At 39.3% G+C, this 19,909-nt stretch overlaps 1 protein-coding gene across 2 annotated transcripts in view; it reads left to right on the top strand.

Moving 5' to 3' along the window:
- Positions 1–19,909, top strand: part of pde2a (phosphodiesterase 2A) — a 223,201-nt gene that overhangs the window by 189,247 nt on the left and 14,045 nt on the right. For both annotated transcript variants that reach the window (XM_084718087.1, XM_084718088.1), the window contains exons 8-19: positions 560–716; positions 2,822–2,874; positions 6,488–6,562; positions 6,705–6,746; positions 8,132–8,200; positions 8,352–8,482; positions 12,673–12,784; positions 13,362–13,401; positions 13,901–13,964; positions 14,271–14,352; positions 15,926–16,100; positions 17,745–17,857. In XM_084718087.1, the coding sequence (XP_084574213.1) occupies positions 560–716; positions 2,822–2,874; positions 6,488–6,562; positions 6,705–6,746; positions 8,132–8,200; positions 8,352–8,482; positions 12,673–12,784; positions 13,362–13,401; positions 13,901–13,964; positions 14,271–14,352; positions 15,926–16,100; positions 17,745–17,857 (1,113 nt within the window). The remainder of the gene's footprint in view (positions 1–559; positions 717–2,821; positions 2,875–6,487; positions 6,563–6,704; positions 6,747–8,131; positions 8,201–8,351; positions 8,483–12,672; positions 12,785–13,361; positions 13,402–13,900; positions 13,965–14,270; positions 14,353–15,925; positions 16,101–17,744; positions 17,858–19,909) is intronic.

Genomic DNA, 19,909 nt, shown 5'->3' with positions numbered 1-19,909 from the left:
ATTGTTGTTTTCGGTCCATTTGTTTAGTTTTTCAATGTATATTTCATTATGTTTAAATAATAGCAGTTACAAAGTTTGTTTTGTTTTGTTTTTAGTAGCAAAGCTGTTTAGCTCAGCAAGACGTAGTGCCAGGTGGATTGACTATTTAGGATTTCCTTACCTGAGATGAAGTAAAATAAGAGGATTTTGGAAGTTAGGTTTAGAAACCCAGACAGCCTGTTTCCATTTCATAAAAAAATTAATACCAATGCACCCTCAATCCTAGATGGACTGACCTCATCAATATTGATAAGAGACCAATCCATTGTTGAATGGCCTCCGGAAATGTCTGGCTACTTGAAATTTTCTGCAAAAACGAACTTGTTGCATTCACACTCACTCGCTCAAAAGGGATTTAATAGACGATGTCTGCTTCAACGGCCTTTCCCTTAATTTTTGTTGGTTCTCTGAAGGACTGTATGAAAGTTAATAAAAATCAAACAGTATTTAGTTGGATGATTTTCTCTGTCAAACTGACTTTGTTCTGTGTGTGTTTCTGCACACGTGCATGACATCACAGGCCTCAGTGGCGTGTGTGCGAATCCAGGCTGTTCACACGTCCTACCAGAGGCCTCCTCTCAGCCCTTCTCCCATACAGTCCCACAATGCACTGCTACACCTTAACGTCTCAGACCAGGACTACTGCGAACTGGACCGCAACATCCTGCAACTCTGTGGTATGCATACACTCACACTCACACTCACACACACACACACACACACACACACACACACACACACACACACACACACACACACACACACATATGCACTCAGAAGGCATATCTCATACATCTTACATTTCCTACAGCTCGTACATACACTAACACTGAGACAATCATAAACACACACACGAAGGCACAGTTAAAACTTTATAATAACCATCATTAATATTTGGTAAATTGATAGTTAATTAAACTTTAGTTAGTAGTTATTTCATTGTTGACAAACAATATTAATTATATTTACTAATTATTAATAATGCTACGATTTGTTAATTTATCATTAGTTTACATAATATAAAATAATTATTTTATAAATTATGTATTGTATCATATATCACAGTTTATTATGGTACACATTCTAACTTTTTATACTGTATATTAAGTATTTGTTATTGAATACCAAATGATTTGTAAAGAAATCATCACCAAAAGAGACAGACCAGATATTTGTAACACTTTTAATGTTTAACAATTCATTTGTAAACCATCTATAAACATTATTTAGATGGCTATTCTGAAGTTGCACCTGATGATTAGAAGACCTCCTGTACTTAGTATGTACTATGTCACGTCACGTCACGTCACGTCACGTCACGTCACGTCACGTCACGTCACGTCACGTCACGTCACGTCACGTCACGTCACGTCACGTCAAAAGTTTCTGTGTTGTAGCTGAGAGAGGCTGAGAGAGGCTGAGATTGAGGCTCTCTGCTGTTTGTATGTCTCTGGGTCAGTAGGTAGCCACCGCGGTGAAGTTGGTTTTAAGTTTAATGTTGAAGAAGATGCTCCTGGATGCATCTGTCAAATATCCAACTTAAAACTAACTTCATTATCATGGTGCTGTAAGTCTGCTGTTTATCATGAGATCATCAATCGAGGGAAAGAATTCAGTCTGGTGGAGCTTCTACAGCCGTCAGAACTGCCACAGTTGAATAATACTAAGTGGAGGGTTAAAAAACATGAACAATTAGTCTGGATTAGTATATATACATAATATATATTTGCAGATGCTGTTTCAAGAGCAGGAGCAGGGGGAAGGTGGGTCTGATTAGAAGGCAGAGTCAGGAGACATTGGCGTGGTGTGATTTTTTTAACAACCGTTGGACAGGGGTAAGGCTGGTAAGAAAGCCGCCACCATATGTCACCTGCCTTAAGATTAGCCAATAGTAAAATTCAATTGCAGTAGCTGGGTTATAACTGATGACAGTCACCATGCACATTTATAACACAATATATAGAATTTAAAACTTTTCACTAAAATGTCAATCAACAACACTACTAAATACCCAAACATTGGTTTTTAAACTGAAAAAAGTTGTTAGCGGGTTTAGTTACTCTTTAACTTTTAATTCTTATTACTTCTAATTTACTATTTATTCATGAAGGTTATTATAAGGTGTCACCAAGGTATACTGAATAAACCTCTCTGTTCACTTTCTCTCATACAGCTTACATTTCCTACAGCTCGTATATGTAAACACAAGACTCTGAGACAAACATAATTGCGCGCACACACACACAAACACACACACAAACACTGGTATATATGAGGTGAAGTATGTTAATAGAGTAAGCCCATCTGGATGAACAGCTCTATGAATTTAGATGGACTGTGGCACAGGGAATGTGTGACAGCTCCTGTGTGAAAACACAGCGCTTTGCAAAAACACTGTTTAAAATCTCATGCATAATGGAAGCAGACTCACTAATACACACACATACATCAACGTTGTTTATTCCCTGGTAATTGTCAACAAATATGAGTTGCCTTTGCTCTCTTCCGCCTCGGCTTTCTGCCTCGCCTGTCCAGCTCGTTGCTTGTCTTCATCTGCAGTCCAGGCAGCCCTCCATCCCTTGTCTTGTCTTCATTATTAGTCCCTCTGTTAGCTGGTTCCCATTCACCCTTCCCCGACCTCGCTGTCTCAATGCATCCCTCCCTGGATTGCTTTCTGTCCACATGCGTACATGCTCTGCATTCCCCCCGTCTTCCTTAACGCCAGTCTGCCCTTGCTTCTCTCTGGTTTTTACTCCCATAGCTCTCTCCGTTTCTCCTTCAGGTGAGCTCTTTGACCTTGATGCAGCCTCTCTCCAGCTCAAAGTCATCAATTATGTAAGTGGTTGAGATCACTCATACACTCCCTCATGCACACACACACAGGGGTTAAGACGTACAGTACATGCAAAACACGAAATCCTTCCCGGTGACTTGTTCCCCTCTTCCTGTCATTAGCTATAGCACAAGCTTTTTATCACACATACTTCATCAGTCTCCCCATAGTATGCCCTGTTCCATATATATCATAGATTCTCTGTAAAAACGGAGGGAGGCAGGGGGAGAGGTGTAAAGATTGATGAGAAAGCAGAGGGAGAGAGGAGATATCAGGCTTCAGCTACAGTATGTGCAGAGACCTGACAACATTTTAAATGTATGGAATTATTCACTGATAAAGAAAATATGAGATAGACGCAGCAGCAAGCAGAGTTTTGAAGGTTATACTGCATCAAAGGGACAAAGTCTCAGTCCATCAGAGCCTCCAAGAATCCTAATAGATTTTTGCACTTATTTGTGATTCTTTTTTCACACTATTTGCTGAATGTGACAGACTTGTTTTGAAATTTGTTTTGAAAATTACTAAGTCAGTGTCTGTCTCCGCAAGAAAAATCAAGACTTTATTGGTTCAAGCATCTCAAATGTGCTTTTCTTTGTTTTGAAAAAACGTAAATTTTCAGAAACATTGTAATTTCTTGCAGCACTTGAACGTTGAAGTGGCACCTCTATGACATGACAATACCATCAGTGGCCCCAAAATAATTTGAGTTTGAGACCCCTGTTATAGACCAAACAATTAAAGATGGGGTGTGCAGTTCTAATTAATCAAATTCAGCAAATATCTGGTCCACTGGTTGTCTGTTCTGTGAGTGCTGCCGAAGTGGACCAGGCTGATACTTTGCCAAGTGAGGAAATAGAACATAGGCAATTGTGTGATCTGTTTTTTTAAGCAATTGAAGATCAAATTATCATTAAAGCGTGTGGCACCGATCAGACAGAGCACAGTTTTTTACGTACTAATAATGCATTCAGGGCGCTTTGAGACAGAGCGTTCATGATGGACTTAGAGCCCTGTAATAATCTCAACATAATGAAACTATTCATGAAGTTGGTAGTGTGGTCAGTTTTGTTGACTAATGTATGTAAACTGTAGGAAAAGTTATTACATGACCTGAAATGAGCCACAGTTTGCGGTGCACTCTGGTACTTAAACACAGGATGGAGGAGAAGGAAGGGAGTTGTCGGGGGGTGAGATTGTAAATCTCCTGAATGAGCACTGGAGGGAGGATAAATTTGTTTGGCTATTGAGTTCAAATATCAACAGTCTCTCTCCAGAATTGCATACCCCAAATGGATGAATCTAGAAAACAATCGGCAGATGTGATGAAAGTAGTTGCAGCCTTAATATACTTTATGTCAAGGAAATCTACTTTTGGAGATTCAGACATTCAGAATATATTTCATCCCCACTTGATTATCACAAGAACTCATTATGTTTTTACACAAAAACAAAAAGGCTGGGAAATTATCGGTGTGTTTTGATTATTAAAAAACATGGAAGGCTCTGTTTTTTGATAATTAATAACATGAAAACCAGATTTTACAAATACCACTAGCAGTGAAAGCACTCTGTTAATTGTTTTTGCTTAAATTATTACTTAATTAAAGTGGCTCTGGTGCATAATCATTTTTTTGTTCATTTTCTATTTTGTATTCTGTCGGTGTCATAAAGCCTGTATGAAAATTGGTTTAAAGCAATCTGCTCTTTTAAAAAAAGAAACACCTGTGCTACTTTGACACTGCAGCACGAGACCCATGGGGTCGAACATCACCGCTGCAGCAGCGCAGCCTGCATATAAAACATCAGCTTCTGATTCTTCAAAACTTGAATTTGTAGTATTTTCATTCCTGCATCGGAAAGGAGGGACAGGGAGAGTTTGTGATGGTGCAAAACGCTGAAGGGGTTTAAAGATGTATTTTGAATCCGACATGATTTGTTTCGCCTGTTTATTGTTACAGTTGTAAAAAGGGGTGAAGGTAGTAGGAGGAGGAGAGGCAGGAGGGAGGAAAAGGAGCGGGAGATTGTTGCTGCTGAAGAATCATCAGTTTGGTGGGAAGAGCTTGGGGCGGATCTTATGGGATTAACAGCATTTGGGGGAAAAGGGGGTGGAGGGGCTTATTTATTATATGTGGGTGCAACGACATGCTTTACGTGTGTGCGTATGTTTGTTCTGTATGTGTGCGTGAGTACACGTGTGTGCGTGTTGAATGCTTGCGTGTGTGACTGGGTGTTGGCAGCGGCTGGTGTTTATCCCTGTCCTGCTTGTTCTCTATCCAGCTCTGTGGATTAGGAAGAATGTTGTGTGAGAAAACGCTGCTCTTATAACTGTGTGTGGGTGTGTGAGCATGCATGTGAGATCATGTATATATTTATGTACTATACAATTTTTTGCCATTGGGCATACAGGTGTGTGTGTGTGTGTGTGTGTGTGTGTGTGTTAGTGTGTGTGTGTGTGTGTGCTCCCGCCTCAGAGTGGATTTCAGGCTATGAATGTGAATGAAATGTTTTAGCAGCAGGGAACTGGTGGTGATTCTGCAGGTGTTACAGAGCGCAGACACCTGTGTGTGCGGTTCATGTAAGGATTTCACATTCAAAGAAAAACCTTGATCTCGTGTAACTCTGTTGCATAATGCAACACAGTTATTGTTAGGGCTTCAACTAACAATTATTTTCATCACTGATTAATTTGTCAATGATTTTCTTGATTATTCAATTACTTGTTTGGTCTGTAAAATGTCAGAAAACAGTGAAAAATGTTGATAACTGTTTCCCAAAGCCCAAGATGATCCTCAAATGTCTTGTTATGTATGCAACCCAAAGATATTCAGTTTACTGTCACAGAGGAGTAATGAAACCAGAAAATATTTAAATTTAAGAAGGTGGAATTTATTTATTTATTTATGGTTTTTCCTATAAAGTTAGGGTCGGATCAGATTACTTTGAAATGTCAGATACAGAATACAGATTACATGGCATATTTGTAATTAATAACATACAAAAAACACACTCTCTTACCAAGGTAGTCATTTTAATGGGAGTGTGTATGATTATTGACCATTTACTCTAAAACGTGAATAAATCCATACTTACTATAAGATATAGCATTACTTATGCTGTAGTTCTTCTGACTTATACCTGCACATATCAGTAAATAATATTAAACTTTTTTTGCACTTCTGTCTAGTCACTAACTGCATGTCATTGGCTTTGTACATGTACTCTGCAAAATTACAATAAAGTTGAATGTAATCTAATCTAAATCGTGTCCCCACTGCTATCTTAGTATTATAAAACTCTAAATTTATTCCAGATTTTATTATGAGAGATATTAAAATTGCCCTTTCTGTAAATTGCAGAAATGTGTATCACACATATAATTGGCCATTTTGGCTTACTGCAAGACAATAAAGAGGGTATTCAGTTCCTGCCCCTTCATTCTTGCCCCTTCAGCTCCAGTCATTTTCCACTGTCCACTGACTTCTAATCTTACTCTTACACACTGACTGACTTTGCCTCAAGGAATCTTAGATTGAGGCTTTAAAAACAATCTGACTGAGTCTGATAGAGAGATTTTTGTGATGGGCTGATGTTTTGCTTTCTGGTCTCCTTCAGCTACAGCAGCAGACTCACTCGCAGTGTTGCTGTCTGCTGCTGGTGTCCGAGGATAACCACCAGCTTTTCTGCCAGGTATACACACACACAGACACACACACACACACACACACACACACGAAGCTATCTCCCATTTTACAGATTACTCAATTACCAAAGAGCAATTTGGACATTGATAATTGAATAACCAGTGACCTTTGACCTCTGTGATCTTCAGGTAGTTGGAGACAAAGTCCTTGAGGAGGAGATCAGCTTCCCGGTGAGACCAACAAATAATAATTTATTCATAGAAATATTCACTCTGTCATTATTTGCACTAATTGGTCTGTTTGTGTTCCTTGACTTATTTGAAGTGGGGTTGTACGAGGTTATAGTCAGTGTATTACCTACAATAGATGGTGGTCAACATGCCTCCAGTTTGGAGAAGCGAAGAGGAGTAGGAAGGTAAGTAATGAACTACTGTGTACAGGATCAGCAGCAAAACATATTTCAGCCACTTAAAAAAGCCCCAAAGGCCACCAAAAAATCAATATCACTTTAAGTGTGCACTATATTTAGAATATTTTCACCACTCTACCTTGCCAAGGCAGAGCCCTCTCTGATGGGAAACCACTGTTATATAAGCCAAATATCTCTCTGGCTCAACCAGACTCCTTTGGCAAAATCTGTCATTTTACCTTACAGATCTCAGGAGTTGCTGGTCTATCTTTGCCTTGTTCTGTTAGTTTGTTTGTGTGTGTGACAAAAAATAACAGCAACAAATTAACAGACTGAGGCTATGGAGGAGCTCAACTCATTTTGCCAGTGGAGTCTGGTTGTTTTGGAGAGAGCAAAGTGGCAAAAATACATTTTGCTGCTGACCCTGTCCACAGCAGTACGCTGCTTAGCTTCCTGCACCAGTACTCCAGCTGCTTCTCCAAACTGGGGGTGTAACAGCGCCATCTGCTGTAGGTAATACACTGACTATAGATAAGTACCTCCAGCAACCAAGCAAACTATTCCGACAAGTTGCTCATCCATTTGTAGCTTATTTGTTTTATCATGTCATTCATTCACGTCACGTCATTCACATCATTCGTGTTTCTTAGGCTGTGATACATTCAGGGAGGCTTGTTGCGCTTTTTAACAAGCATACTTTTAATGCAAGTGTTGTAACCCTGGGTGTCGGTTTCTTTGACTGACACGGTAGAATAAACCTCCCACATGTAATCTTTCATAATCCCTGGCAGGGGTTATAATTAAGAAAATATGGGCAAGAGAGGTAATCACTTCCTTTTGGTCTCTTTTGAGTCTCCTGTTCCTGAATATGGTGCAGATGCAGCATTTTTAACAGGCTTTCTATTATGGTGCAAATACACTGTGTACTTCAGGCTAAATGATGTGTGAAATGTTGATAGTAGTTTGTGTAGAGAGATATTAGGACACAAATAAACACACCCTAGATGGTCTATTTGTGCTGATATAACAAGGGATGTAATAGACTTTGCTCAGAATTTAGTAAACCTTTATTTATATATTTTAGCTCAAACAGAATCTCAAGGACTCTTTCAACTATTCTCTTTCTTTTCTGTCTCTTACCCTCATTACCTTACCAAATTTTCCCTCGCCCAGTTTTATCTCTCTCTTTTTCTCTCCTCCGTTCAGCTGATGTTTGGACGTTTTGGTCAAGTTGTTGAGAAGAAGAAGTCAATTACTCTTCAGGACATCAGTGCTGTAAGGAGAAATGATCTATCTATCTATCTATCTATCTATCTATCTATCTATCTATCTATCTATCTATCTATCTATCTATCTATCTATCTATCTACCTCATCTGTCTTCATGCTGGACTGATTCGTCTGCCTCTCTTCTTCTGTCCTCTCAGGAGGAGCGTCGGCAGCTGTCCAGCATGTTGGGCTGTGAGATCTCCTCCATGCTTTGTGTACCAGTGGCCAGCAGGGCCACCGGTGAGGTTGTGGCGCTGGCGTGCGCCTTCAACAAGCAGGGCGGGCAGAGGTATGTATGTATGTATATGACTTGTAATACATGTAAATGGGGAAGCTGCTGTTTTTCTGTATAAAAAGCACTATTTTGTTTACTTGTCAACTGATTCCAATGAGTTATGTTATATTCAAGGGTTTGGGTCACATTACTTTGAAATGCACTGAATACAAATTACATACACAGTGTATATATTTATGGTTCCTACTGCAAACTCGTTGACCTTTTTGGTTGTGTGCTGTTTCCCCCCCTCGTGAATTACAAGATCACACTGAACCTCTTAATCCTGAACAGAGTTTTTTACAGCAAAAACAGACATTTTTAACTTCTTATCTTAACTGAGTCACTGATGACGTATTGCTGAAGTATATTTAAAATGCTGGGACGTCAGTCTGAAGATGCTTTGGCTTTGCCTAATTCCTGAAGCGCTGACTCATGTTAGATACAAAGATTTATCTGACAGCGGCTTACAGTAATGTTGGGATCATGGGCAGTCTGATTGTTTGAGCTCAAGTGCTCAGATTTGGTGAGTTTGGAGCAGTGGAGAGGCTGCTGCTGTTCCCACTGATATCTGACGCCAACCAGCAGACTGTGTTGCACGCTCCCCCGTCAATGGATAGCATCACTTTGGAGCCTTTGTCAAGTCACCCAGTATGTGTGTGTGTGTGTGTGTGCGCGTGTGTGTGTGTGTGCATGTGTGTGTGTGTGCATGTGTGTGTGTGTGAGTGTGTGTGTGTGTGTGTGTGTGTGTGTGTGTGTGTGTGTGTGTGACCATGCAGATGGCTATGTGATGATCTAGAGTCAGGTCATGAGTCTAACAGCGGGTGGCTTGGCTGCCTGGTTTGGCACCATGTCTTGGCATATATTTGTTTGTGTGTTTGTGTATGTGTGTGTGTGTGTGTGTGTGTGTGTGTGTGTGCGCGTGTGAGAGAGATGTGATGTGATGCCAGAAGCAGTGCTGCTATCACCTGAATACAGAAAAAACGACCTCTAGCTCAGTCTGTGTATGTTTTTAAACAGTTTGGAAGTGTGAGCAAAGTTATTTTCTATTATTCTTTTTTGGTATTTTTAACACACCGTCTGCTGCTGAGATGTGAATTTTTAATGTGTTGTCAACATATTCTTTCAATAACACTTTATTTGAAGGTGTGCGCATAAGGCTGACATGACACCATCATAGCCAAGACATGACACCAATCGTGAATGTAAAGTCTTTATGAATGTTTATGACTGTTTTAATTAAGTTTCATTTAGTAAATGATATAATTCTCAATGCAAAGCTGACAGAGTTGTTTGAGAACTCCTTGTTATGACAACTTGACATTAACCAAGACAACATAACCTGTCATAACATGCCATTGCAGGCCTAGTTATCAAACTTAAAGAAATGTTTTAGCTTGATGTGTAAACATGAGATTACACTGTCACATGTGGTTGGTTTTGACATTGACTGTCATGAGAATTGTGTTATGAATACAATTGTTATAAGGATGTCATTACACTGTCAAATTTATGATGGAGTCATGAAGTTTCATAGTTATTCTACCTATCTACCATCTGTCTGTCTGTCTATCTATCTATCATCCTCGTCAAGCAGCATATGTGTCAATTTGTGTTAAAGTGCTGGGAGATCAGTGTATTTTATCTGTTTTTTACCCTAAACACACTTCACACACAAACCTCACAAGCACACACACTTAACACACATACTGGTGCTCACATACAATCCTCTCTGTCGCTCTCTCTGAAGACTAAGATAGATGAGAAGGGATCATGTCCTATAATTTCTCCCTCTGCCAGTGGCACTGATGACAGAGCTGGCATCTCATTACCATAGTAACAGCAGCAGGATTATGGTCGCAACTGTGCATAAAATGTGGTAAATCTATCCTTTGCTGCAAGCACAGTCATCCAGATTTTAGTAGAGACATATATCTCCAAGATACATCTCCTCATCATATGGATTGCATATGCATATGCAGAGTTTTCGTGGAACATCTCTCTGTCTGGCCATCCTAAAAGTGTAATTCAGCCTCTAACTGTTGGACACAGGTGCATGAAAGGATATTGTGACACCAGTAACAGGTGTTTTTGTGCCAGCAGATAAGAGCACTGCACACAAACCACCACAAAACATCATTTAATCTTGTTTTTTAGGCACACAGCAGGTTGAGAACGGCATTGTTAGAAGATAACAACACAAATATGATTATCTCATGATGTTTACAAGCTCAAGTATACGTAACGCCGACACAGGATGAGGTTTAGCTTTGAAAATAAAGTTGGCAGCAGTGTTAGGAAAGCCATATTAGTTTGGCTGTTGGGTTTATTTCTGAGAAACTGCAGCCAGCCAGGGTGCACACATTCTTCATTCATTCTACATTTCTTTGTAGAAAGTGTTGTGTGCTTTCTCACACATCCGACTTCTGGTCTTTGGAAATGGACTCCTGCTGATTTTCATTCTAGCTGCGGAAATGGAGACTATTTTCTATCGTGCTTGCAAATAACTAGCTGGTACGACAGAAAATTATTCTTCAGCCTGAGAGACTTTGCTTTGTGTGACTCTCTTGAATGTCAGTCATAAAGGATCTCTAGCTCGTGTGGGAGAGTGAACTTAATTGCCCTCAGACTGAGTTTCCCAGGCATTTTCCAAGCTCACTTCAAATCCTACCTTGCTCAGTTCCCTGGGAGTGTAGGCTCAGGGCAAAAGCCCTTGAGCTGGACGCTGCTCCTGACATCAACACAATAATGTGCCACTGCCCTCTGTAGGCAAAGGGAGATAACTGCAGACAATTTCTGCTGGTCACTGCAGATCATTTCATTCATCAGTCTTCATTTACTTTAATGCCGTCAACTTCTCACAACATTTCATTTTAAAGGAGAGTGACAGTCACATTCACCACCTGCAGGAAACCAGCGTTTGGTTCTGTTTTTGTGTCATTTAGACACATTACAATGATAGTCATTTTTACACAACTGTAAGTGATTCTTGTGTTGTTAGTTAATAATAAAATAATGCATGTTGCTTTTCTTTTAAGGCTGCGACTAAGGATTATTTAATTAATCTATACATTAATAAATAATAAATAATTCATTCATTGTTTGATCTATAAAATTGCATGATAGAAGAAGTACTGACATCTTTTACTTATATTTGCATCAAAACTTATGAAAAGCAAAAGTGCTCATTATGCAAGTTGGCTCCATGAATGTTATTATATATATAATATAGTGAAAACCATGTAGTGATCAAAAAGCTTGGGACAGAATCATTCATATTCAAATGCTCAGTAATCAAGTTGTCTGCTTACAGTGTTCATTTTGAGTCTTATCATAAAGTAAAGCAGAGGTCTGCTGCTACGATTAACTTCTATATTGTGTAGATTGTGGAGGTCCATGTGAACAAAAGTGGTAGTGTTTCTTCCACCATAACCACAAAATATAAAATATCTGAATAAAAATATCCTCCTGTTTCTTTACAACTGCCCTACATACTACTCACTGTAAGTTTGCCTGGAAGACTGTAAACACAGGCTCCCTTCATCTGATTTCAAGGAGAATCAGATATATATAGAAACAGTCGATCTCCTGGTGGATGGTCTTGTTAACTTATGTATTTCATATAGAAACTGTTTCTGAACCAGTTAAAATCTCCTCATTGTGTGTTTCGGTAAAGTACAAGAATCTTAAAACTGTATTTAAGTACAATACTTGAGTGAATGTAGATAATTACATTCCACCACTGATATTTTTTCAGTCATTCACAGCTTTTCTAAAGCCCTAAAGATGATGCCTTGTTTTGTCTGACAGTCCAAAACTAAGAGATATTCAGTTTATCAATGAAAACAGAATGAAACCGAAAAGCAGCTAATCGTAATGAAAAGCTGGAATTAGATCATGAGTTTTTGCTTAAAAAAGAATTAATCCAGTTGCACATTGTGAGAAAGTTGACCCTCATCTTATTTTCTTAAATATTTTAGACATGTATTAATAGCAACACAAGACCTCACAACATATGTGTACTGGGAATATCTGATGTTTTCTAATAAGAATGCAAAAAGTGAAGTCCCACAGCAGCCTATTAGCTCTGTCTGAATTCAGATTCATCATGAGACTCTGTGTGTGTGTGTGTGTGTGTGTGTGTGTGTGTGTGTGTGTGTGTGTGTGTGTGTGTGTGTGTGTGTGTGTGTGTCCCTCCACTGCAGACACACAGAGGCAGATGAGCATGCAATCCAACACTGTTTCTGCTACACTTCAACGGTCCTCACTTCAACTTTGGCCTTCCAAAAAGAACAGAAGCTCAAAGTGGAGTGCCAGGTAACTGCACATGCCCACACACACTCATTCACACACACACAATCTCTCTCACATATACTGTGTTTCATACATTAAAGGGTAAGTTCACCCCAAAATCTAAAATACATATTTTTCCCCTGGCCTGTAGTGCTATTTATCCATCTAGACTTTTTTTGGTGTGAGATGATATTGGCTGTAGAGATGTCTGCCTTCTCTCCATTATAATGGTACTCAGCTTGTGGTGCTCAAAGCACCAAAAAATACATCTGAAAAATTCAAAACCAGTGTCTCTCCAAAATAATGTTGTCAGCAGTTTCATGTAGGGACTGCTTTCTGACCGAAAGAAGTCTGACTCTCACCTACGGTTCATTTGCTGTGTGTCATCCCCTCTCTGTCTCTAACCTTCTCCTTCAGCTGTCCCTATCAAATAAAGGCAAAAATGGGCAAAAAAATAATGTTTAAAAAAAACTGCAACTCACGCTAAAAAATTTAGGTGGCTAATTAGCACTGCAGGCCAGGGGAAACATGCATTTTTGATTTTGGGATGACATGAATCTGCCTTTAAGAGCTTTTTCGTGTGTGCTGTGTCTCCTCACAGGCACTCTTACAAGTGGCCAAGAACCTCTTCACGCACTTGGGTAAGTTTTCGTCACTGTGCCGCTGTGAAGAAAGAACATCGTAGGGCAATTTGCATTAATGGCCGATATTTAAGTGATCACCAAGTGAAACGAATGGCGCACATAATTGAATGAGATATTACCGACCCTAAAGGTGATTACACGAAGGATCATAACCATAAAATCAAAAGGGCATTAAGACTGATGGCTCCACCTCTCTATCCCATAATTACACTGAGGTATTTAGATTCTTATCTAACAGTGAGCAGCGACAGTAGAATAAAGTCATCGATGATTCATTGTGATTGCGGGTACAAAAAATTGATCCACTGGTAGAGCAAATTGCCTCTCACTGTACCGTTGATTACAAAACCTCTTATCGGCCTGTACAGCTGATCCACCGGCGCTCACTGTGCCACCTCTGTTTCTGTCTATCTGAGTTTAGCTGTGTTCCTTTAATTTCCTCTGTTTTCCTTTTTTTCCATCTCTCACCCTCTCTTTTCCTCTCTAATTCTTTCAGATGATGTGTCAGTGCTGTTACAGGAAATTATAGTGGAGGCCAGGAACCTCAGTGATGCAGAGATGTAAGCCCTGTGAATCATCTTCAAAGAGATGTGTCAGTGTGTGTGTGTCAGTGTGTGTGTGCGTGCGTGTCTGTGTGTGTGTGAAAAAGAGCGTGTGTGTGTGTGCACAATGTGAATGTCTTTATCTCCATTTGAAAAGGCTATCTTGGCAATTTGTTCTTAACTGACTTGCCGCATTTAATTAAAGTTACAAAATGACCTGAGATAAAATGAGATAAAACACTCCCATTTTCACTGCTCTGCTCTGTTCTCCGTCACCTCTCTAACTCCGTCTGTCTGTCTGTCTCCGTCTGTGTGTTTCTCCAGCTGTTCAGTGTTCCTGCTTGATCGAGTCAGTCATGAGCTGGTGGCGAAGGTGTTTGACGGGGGCGTGGTCAGTGATGAGGAGGTATGACGCAACATAATGGTTGTTCTTATGTCTTTCCTGTGAACTTTTGGAGGATCATTTCATGCCTTAGAAGAGATATAGATGCATTCATTCATTCACTCATTGTCCGTAACCGCTTATCCTTGAAGGGTCACGGGGGGCTGGAGCGAGAGGCGGGGTACACCCTGAACAAGTCGATCAAATATTGATACATTCTATACGACTATACAAAACTGTCTATATCTCTTTTCTGAGACATGTAAGTAAATGAAATGTTCAGCAGTAAATCCACATACCATATCTGCAGTGAACATCAAAGTCAACTGTATGCAAACAACAACAGTTAAAAAATACTAGAATAGAAACAAAATACTAAAAAGAAAACCTAGAAAAGTCCTCAGAATTTAATTATTTACCAGTTAAGCAGGAGTCAGGGGGACGATAAAAATCACAGATGAAAAATGGTAATGATAATATGAACTGCAATGAATAATTAGAGGTAGAATTAGTAGAATTTGTGCAAATAGAATAAATTGTGTAAAGACATATGTACAGATGTGCAAGTGATATTTCAGCCACAAGATGTGTAATTAGCAACAGTTTCATAGTGTCTGTAAAAAGTGACTAGTAGTAGATATACATAAAACTATTATTAAAACCTTAAAAACATGTAAGACATACAGTATATGACGTGTCATATATGGGAAATAAAAAAAAAAACAGAACAAAAAACATACATAAGTGATAATATACCATGAGCCAGTTGTTGTGGTGAAATAAACCCTCACAAGAGGATGCATGACCTCAATGTGAAGCAGAGGGGTCTTGAATCACCCTGAAGGCATTTATTTAGCGATAATGCACTGTACATTATCCCAATTATTACAAAGCTACTTACTAAAAGAAATCAATTACTTGATTGAAATATTGTTGCTACCACAAAGTCCTCCGGAGTCTATGATCAGAACTGTGTCAGTAGCAACATTCTGTTATTCATAACAGCAGTCTACTATTCAGAAATAACAGACCTTAGAATAATAATAATTTACCAATCAGAATCAAGTATTTAACAAAACCATGTAGTAAAATATATATTTAAAAAGAAAATGTCTTTATAACTGAGACATGTTTAAATATTTACTTAATAACTGCAAAACTACTGCACTTTACTTATAAAAACATAAGTTTACTTGATTCAGATTTAATCGTTATAATTGTGCTGTTTGAGAAAAGTGGACACTTTCATGAGTAAATCATAGAATGAATCATTTAAGTCTTATAACACACACAATACATATTACTATTAGATGCAATGGGAATTTTCTTCTATTTCTTTTCCGTATGGGAGAGTTGACAGTAGGGACAGATGGGGAATGACAAGAAAGGTCTCCATCCAGATTACATCATCAGTACCTGAACACCCCAGGACACCCCCCTGGTTGGGGATTGTGGTTGAATGTCATTTGTTATGCTATCATTTCCTGTCTGACTCCACTGTCAACAACCAATTAAAAGCAGAGTCTAAAAGATTAATAAGCATTTGTGTGTGTCTGTGTGTCTGTGTGTGTGTGTGTGTGCGTGTGTGCGAGTGCAGAAGGAGTTTCGTATTCCAGCAGATCAGGGTATTGCAGGTCACGTGGCGACCACCGGTCAGATTCTGAACATTAAGGACGCCTACTCTCACCCTCTCTTTTACCGCGGTGTGGATGACAGCACCGGCTTCAGGACCCGCAACATCCTCTGCTTCCCCATCAAAGATGAGAACAACGGTAGCTATGATGACCCCTGCACGTGCAAAAAAAACTTCTTTCACTCAGCACACACAAAAATGCATTATACATCAGGCATCAGGCTGGTTTAAAAAAGCTTTGTCATTGTGCAGTAATTTGACAGCCAGACAAGAGGTGGTGCAAATTCAAACAAGAGAACCAATCAAAAACATCTGAGTGCATGCTGCCCAATGACCAAGTATGACAAAAGAAGGTATTTGTCAACAGAGAAAAGATACAAAGCAACAGAATGAATGTTATATTCTACATATCCCCTTGTAATCACCAACATTTTGATTACAATTACGTTTATTTCGGGCTGGCTGCAGGAACACTGCAGGAGCACAAGGTGCATCCAACATTGTAAATTGACAATAACAAACAAAGATGAGTCTCACTGTAACTTGATCAGCTGTTTATGACTGTCCATTGTCTGTCAATGTAAAGTGGCAGTAAGCCCGTTGTCCTGAAAACTGAAAAAGCCCGCTGCTCTGAAAATACACACTATGGAGTTGGAGTTCAGTGACCGCCTGCCTTTCTGACAGTCAGACCCCATCAACATTTTGCTCAATTTCATTGTTATAAACATCTACTCCTTCTAAAAGATTATTAATGATTTATCTCATAAAGTCATAAACAGACACTTACTTTCTCTGGTGAACATTTGGCATTAATTTGAGCTCCAATTAATGTAAAAGGGACAAACAATAACCTTGTTCTGGCCCAGACTAGAGGTTTCAAAGGTGGACACTGTGGCTGCAGCGTTGTTGTTAGAGAAGTCAGTATTTCAGCTTAACATTGTCATTATGTTTCCTTAATCTCTGATGGCATATCATTGTCAGTTTATGGTTTATTACAGTAAATATATTACAGATTTTGCCTTTAAAGATATTACACATTCATCTGCTCTGGGGAAGACTGTTTCATCAGCTTGGAGCTTAAAGATGAAAAATGCATTAAAATGCAATGATGAGGCTACTAATAATGTACTAATGTATTTTTCTGTCAGGTTTATCTTTAATATATAGTTATTTTTCCTCTGTTGTCCTCTCTGGCACAAACCTACTCATCTGTCTTCTTCCTCCTCCTTTAAAAATGAAGCTACATCTCTGCACATGTGCTGTCTCAGAATAGCACAAAGAGTTCTTACATCACGTCCTCTGCTCCTAAATGTTAAAGTGCATAAAGTGCACTTTGGAGAGGAAACCATCTTCAGTGTGTTCCATACTTAGACTTTACACAAAAAATTCTTTCTTAGACTTTGATGGTGCTCTTCACTTCTTGCTGTATCCAAGCAGACAAGCTTTAGATTTCTGTGTGATTTGTCTCCATACAGAAAACTGTCTGCAGCTCATGTTACCAGTTTCAATTCAGATCTTTTTTTTATGTGCAATCAGGTGCAGCTCCAGTGTGAAATGAATTGAAGTTAGCAGATTTCTGCTGTCCGCCTCTGACTGTTGCATTTTTTGCCTCATTTTCTCATCCTGCCTTTACTCTAATCTTCCACTCTCCATTTTTCTTCAACATCTTCAACTCCCCTCATCTACTGCTGTCACTGCCTCCCTCGATGTCTCACCTTCCCTCCCTCCTTCCCTCCTTTACTTCTGTCCTCTTCACCCTTTCTTTTAATCCTCCATCTTCCAGAGGTGATCGGGGTGGCTGAGTTGGTGAATAAAATGAACGGGCCATGGTTCAACCGCTTCGACGAGGACCTGGCCACAGCTTTCTCCATCTACTGTGGTATCAGCATTGCTCATGTAAGTCTTTCCTCCCACTGAAAGAACTGTCTCCATGACCTTCAAAAGTTCTGTCTTTTTCATATTGAATAGCCACAGACGTCTGGTCAGTGACGAGGCATTCACTACAGGTACTTCGCCAAAATGTCAGGTTTTGGGACAGAAAACCCAACACAACAATGCAATTTTTTAGTTTTTTAATTACAATTTTGACAAGTTTGTATGAATTCATGCCAAGTTAAACCATTGTGTTATAGACATGTCTGATAATTATTCCGTGACCTTGCCTCAACCAGAGCGTTATGTGATATCTTAATAAATGAAGGTTAATCGCTCAGCTGTCATGCTGCTTCAGTCATCTACCTTCCAAGTGGACCAATGAGCCAACACAGTGGCCAGACCTTGCTAATACTCAATTACCTTGTATTGTGAGGCTTATTGTTGTCTGTAAATAACAAAACCTGTAACAGACAACTGTTGATCCTAACTAGGCTTAGATTTAGTCAGAGACGCTGACACTGCTGTACTGTAACGTTATGACTGAACTCCAGCAGCCTCACACTCAGGCTGATGTTAGCGCTCTATCAGTAGAAACAATTACTGTTCTCTGGAGGCTTAGACAGTCTCACTGCCCTCCTTTAGGGATCCTTTAGTTTATAGGAGGGCTGGGGAACCAGAGATTTCAATTTTACTTACGCTAGATTAGCTTCGCTGCCTTTACCATAACATGACAAACAAACCGTTTGCCAGTATGTTTTAAGAGCATGTTTTTAGAAGATTATATGACCCTTAGTAAACATTTTTGTTGTATCAAGTTACACGTCTCTGTTCAGTGATATGTCGAAAAGTATTTGCTTTCCTTTGAAAATTACACCAAAATGAGTCCTCATGTCTGCAGTGACTTTTTTGTTTCTGTGTGATCGAAGGCGAACTGAAAAGGTGTGCTAGTTAAAGAGCACAGCAACATCTAGTGGATTTTTTGAGCGCAGCATACCTCGACCGAGTGGTAGAGATTGCTCAATTAAATTTAGTTCAACACGTTTTTCAATAAGATATAGTGACTCAAAATGTGCTCTATCAAACCAAGCTGAGAAGAGGTTAAAGAGCAACACATTTACCTCCATACACACGGGCTCAGTGTGAGCAGTCGTAAGTCATGAGCTCAGCTTAGTTTTATAAATATCTCAAAAAATGAATATAGTGTGTCATCTTTGCAAGCTTAATGCACCTTTATGATTAGAAATTAGATTTGACTGCACAGAGAGGAATAAAAGAAAGTTTAGCCAATAGGCTTTTACAGCATCATTAGGAGTCTGTTACTCCTTAAAGTAGTGTGTCAGACCTGTTGTTAGTGGTGTTGGAGAGATCGATCCCGGCTGGCAAAATGGCATCAGTTCAGTGGGAGCAGAAGGCTGCTTGGTCGAGGCAGAGTCAAAATCTCAAGGGAAATTTAAAGAGATTCAATTTGTGATGGAGCTGAGTGGCTTTTATGGTGCAGTTCATAGGCGTTGTATGTCTGCTGCAAACCCATTAACACAGTCAGCTGAGCCACTATATGTAGCTCACAAAGATGAGGATGGTGATGTTTGTGACAATAATGATGGTAAGAGGGCTGCACTGTACTGTATTTTCATCACATGCAGAGCTGTTGAAAGACTGAAGATGATTTTAACAGGTTTCACAGAATGTAATAATCAAACGTTGTCATCCTATTTCCCATTATTGCAGCCAACCTTTCACCTTTTACCAGAACGTAATATTCCATGACAAATCAATATTGTGTAATAGTGATTTGTCCTGTCTCTAGCAATGGCCCGAGGCGGTCATGCGATTGATTTGAGTAAATTAAAGGACTTAGAAATTAATTGAATCTATAACTGACTGCAGTACAGTTTAAAAAAAAACAAAAAACGATGAAACATATTTACAACTGATTTATTGGCAGAAATGGAATGCAGTATTCATAGGTATGTTTTTCATTAGTGTATAATCACCTGGAAATAAGATTCACTGGTTTCCATTACCTTAGAATGAATTGTTTATATCTACACAGGGTGTAGGTCCTCCTGCATG

Source organism: Lutjanus erythropterus, chromosome 4 (assembly GCF_056507025.1).
Source record: "Lutjanus erythropterus isolate fLutEry1 chromosome 4, fLutEry1.hap2, whole genome shotgun sequence".
In the NCBI taxonomy this organism is placed as follows: Eukaryota; Metazoa; Chordata; class Actinopteri; order Lutjaniformes; family Lutjanidae; genus Lutjanus; species Lutjanus erythropterus.
Note: the sequence above shows the minus strand (reverse complement) of the source record. Positions and strands in the feature narration are given on the sequence as shown.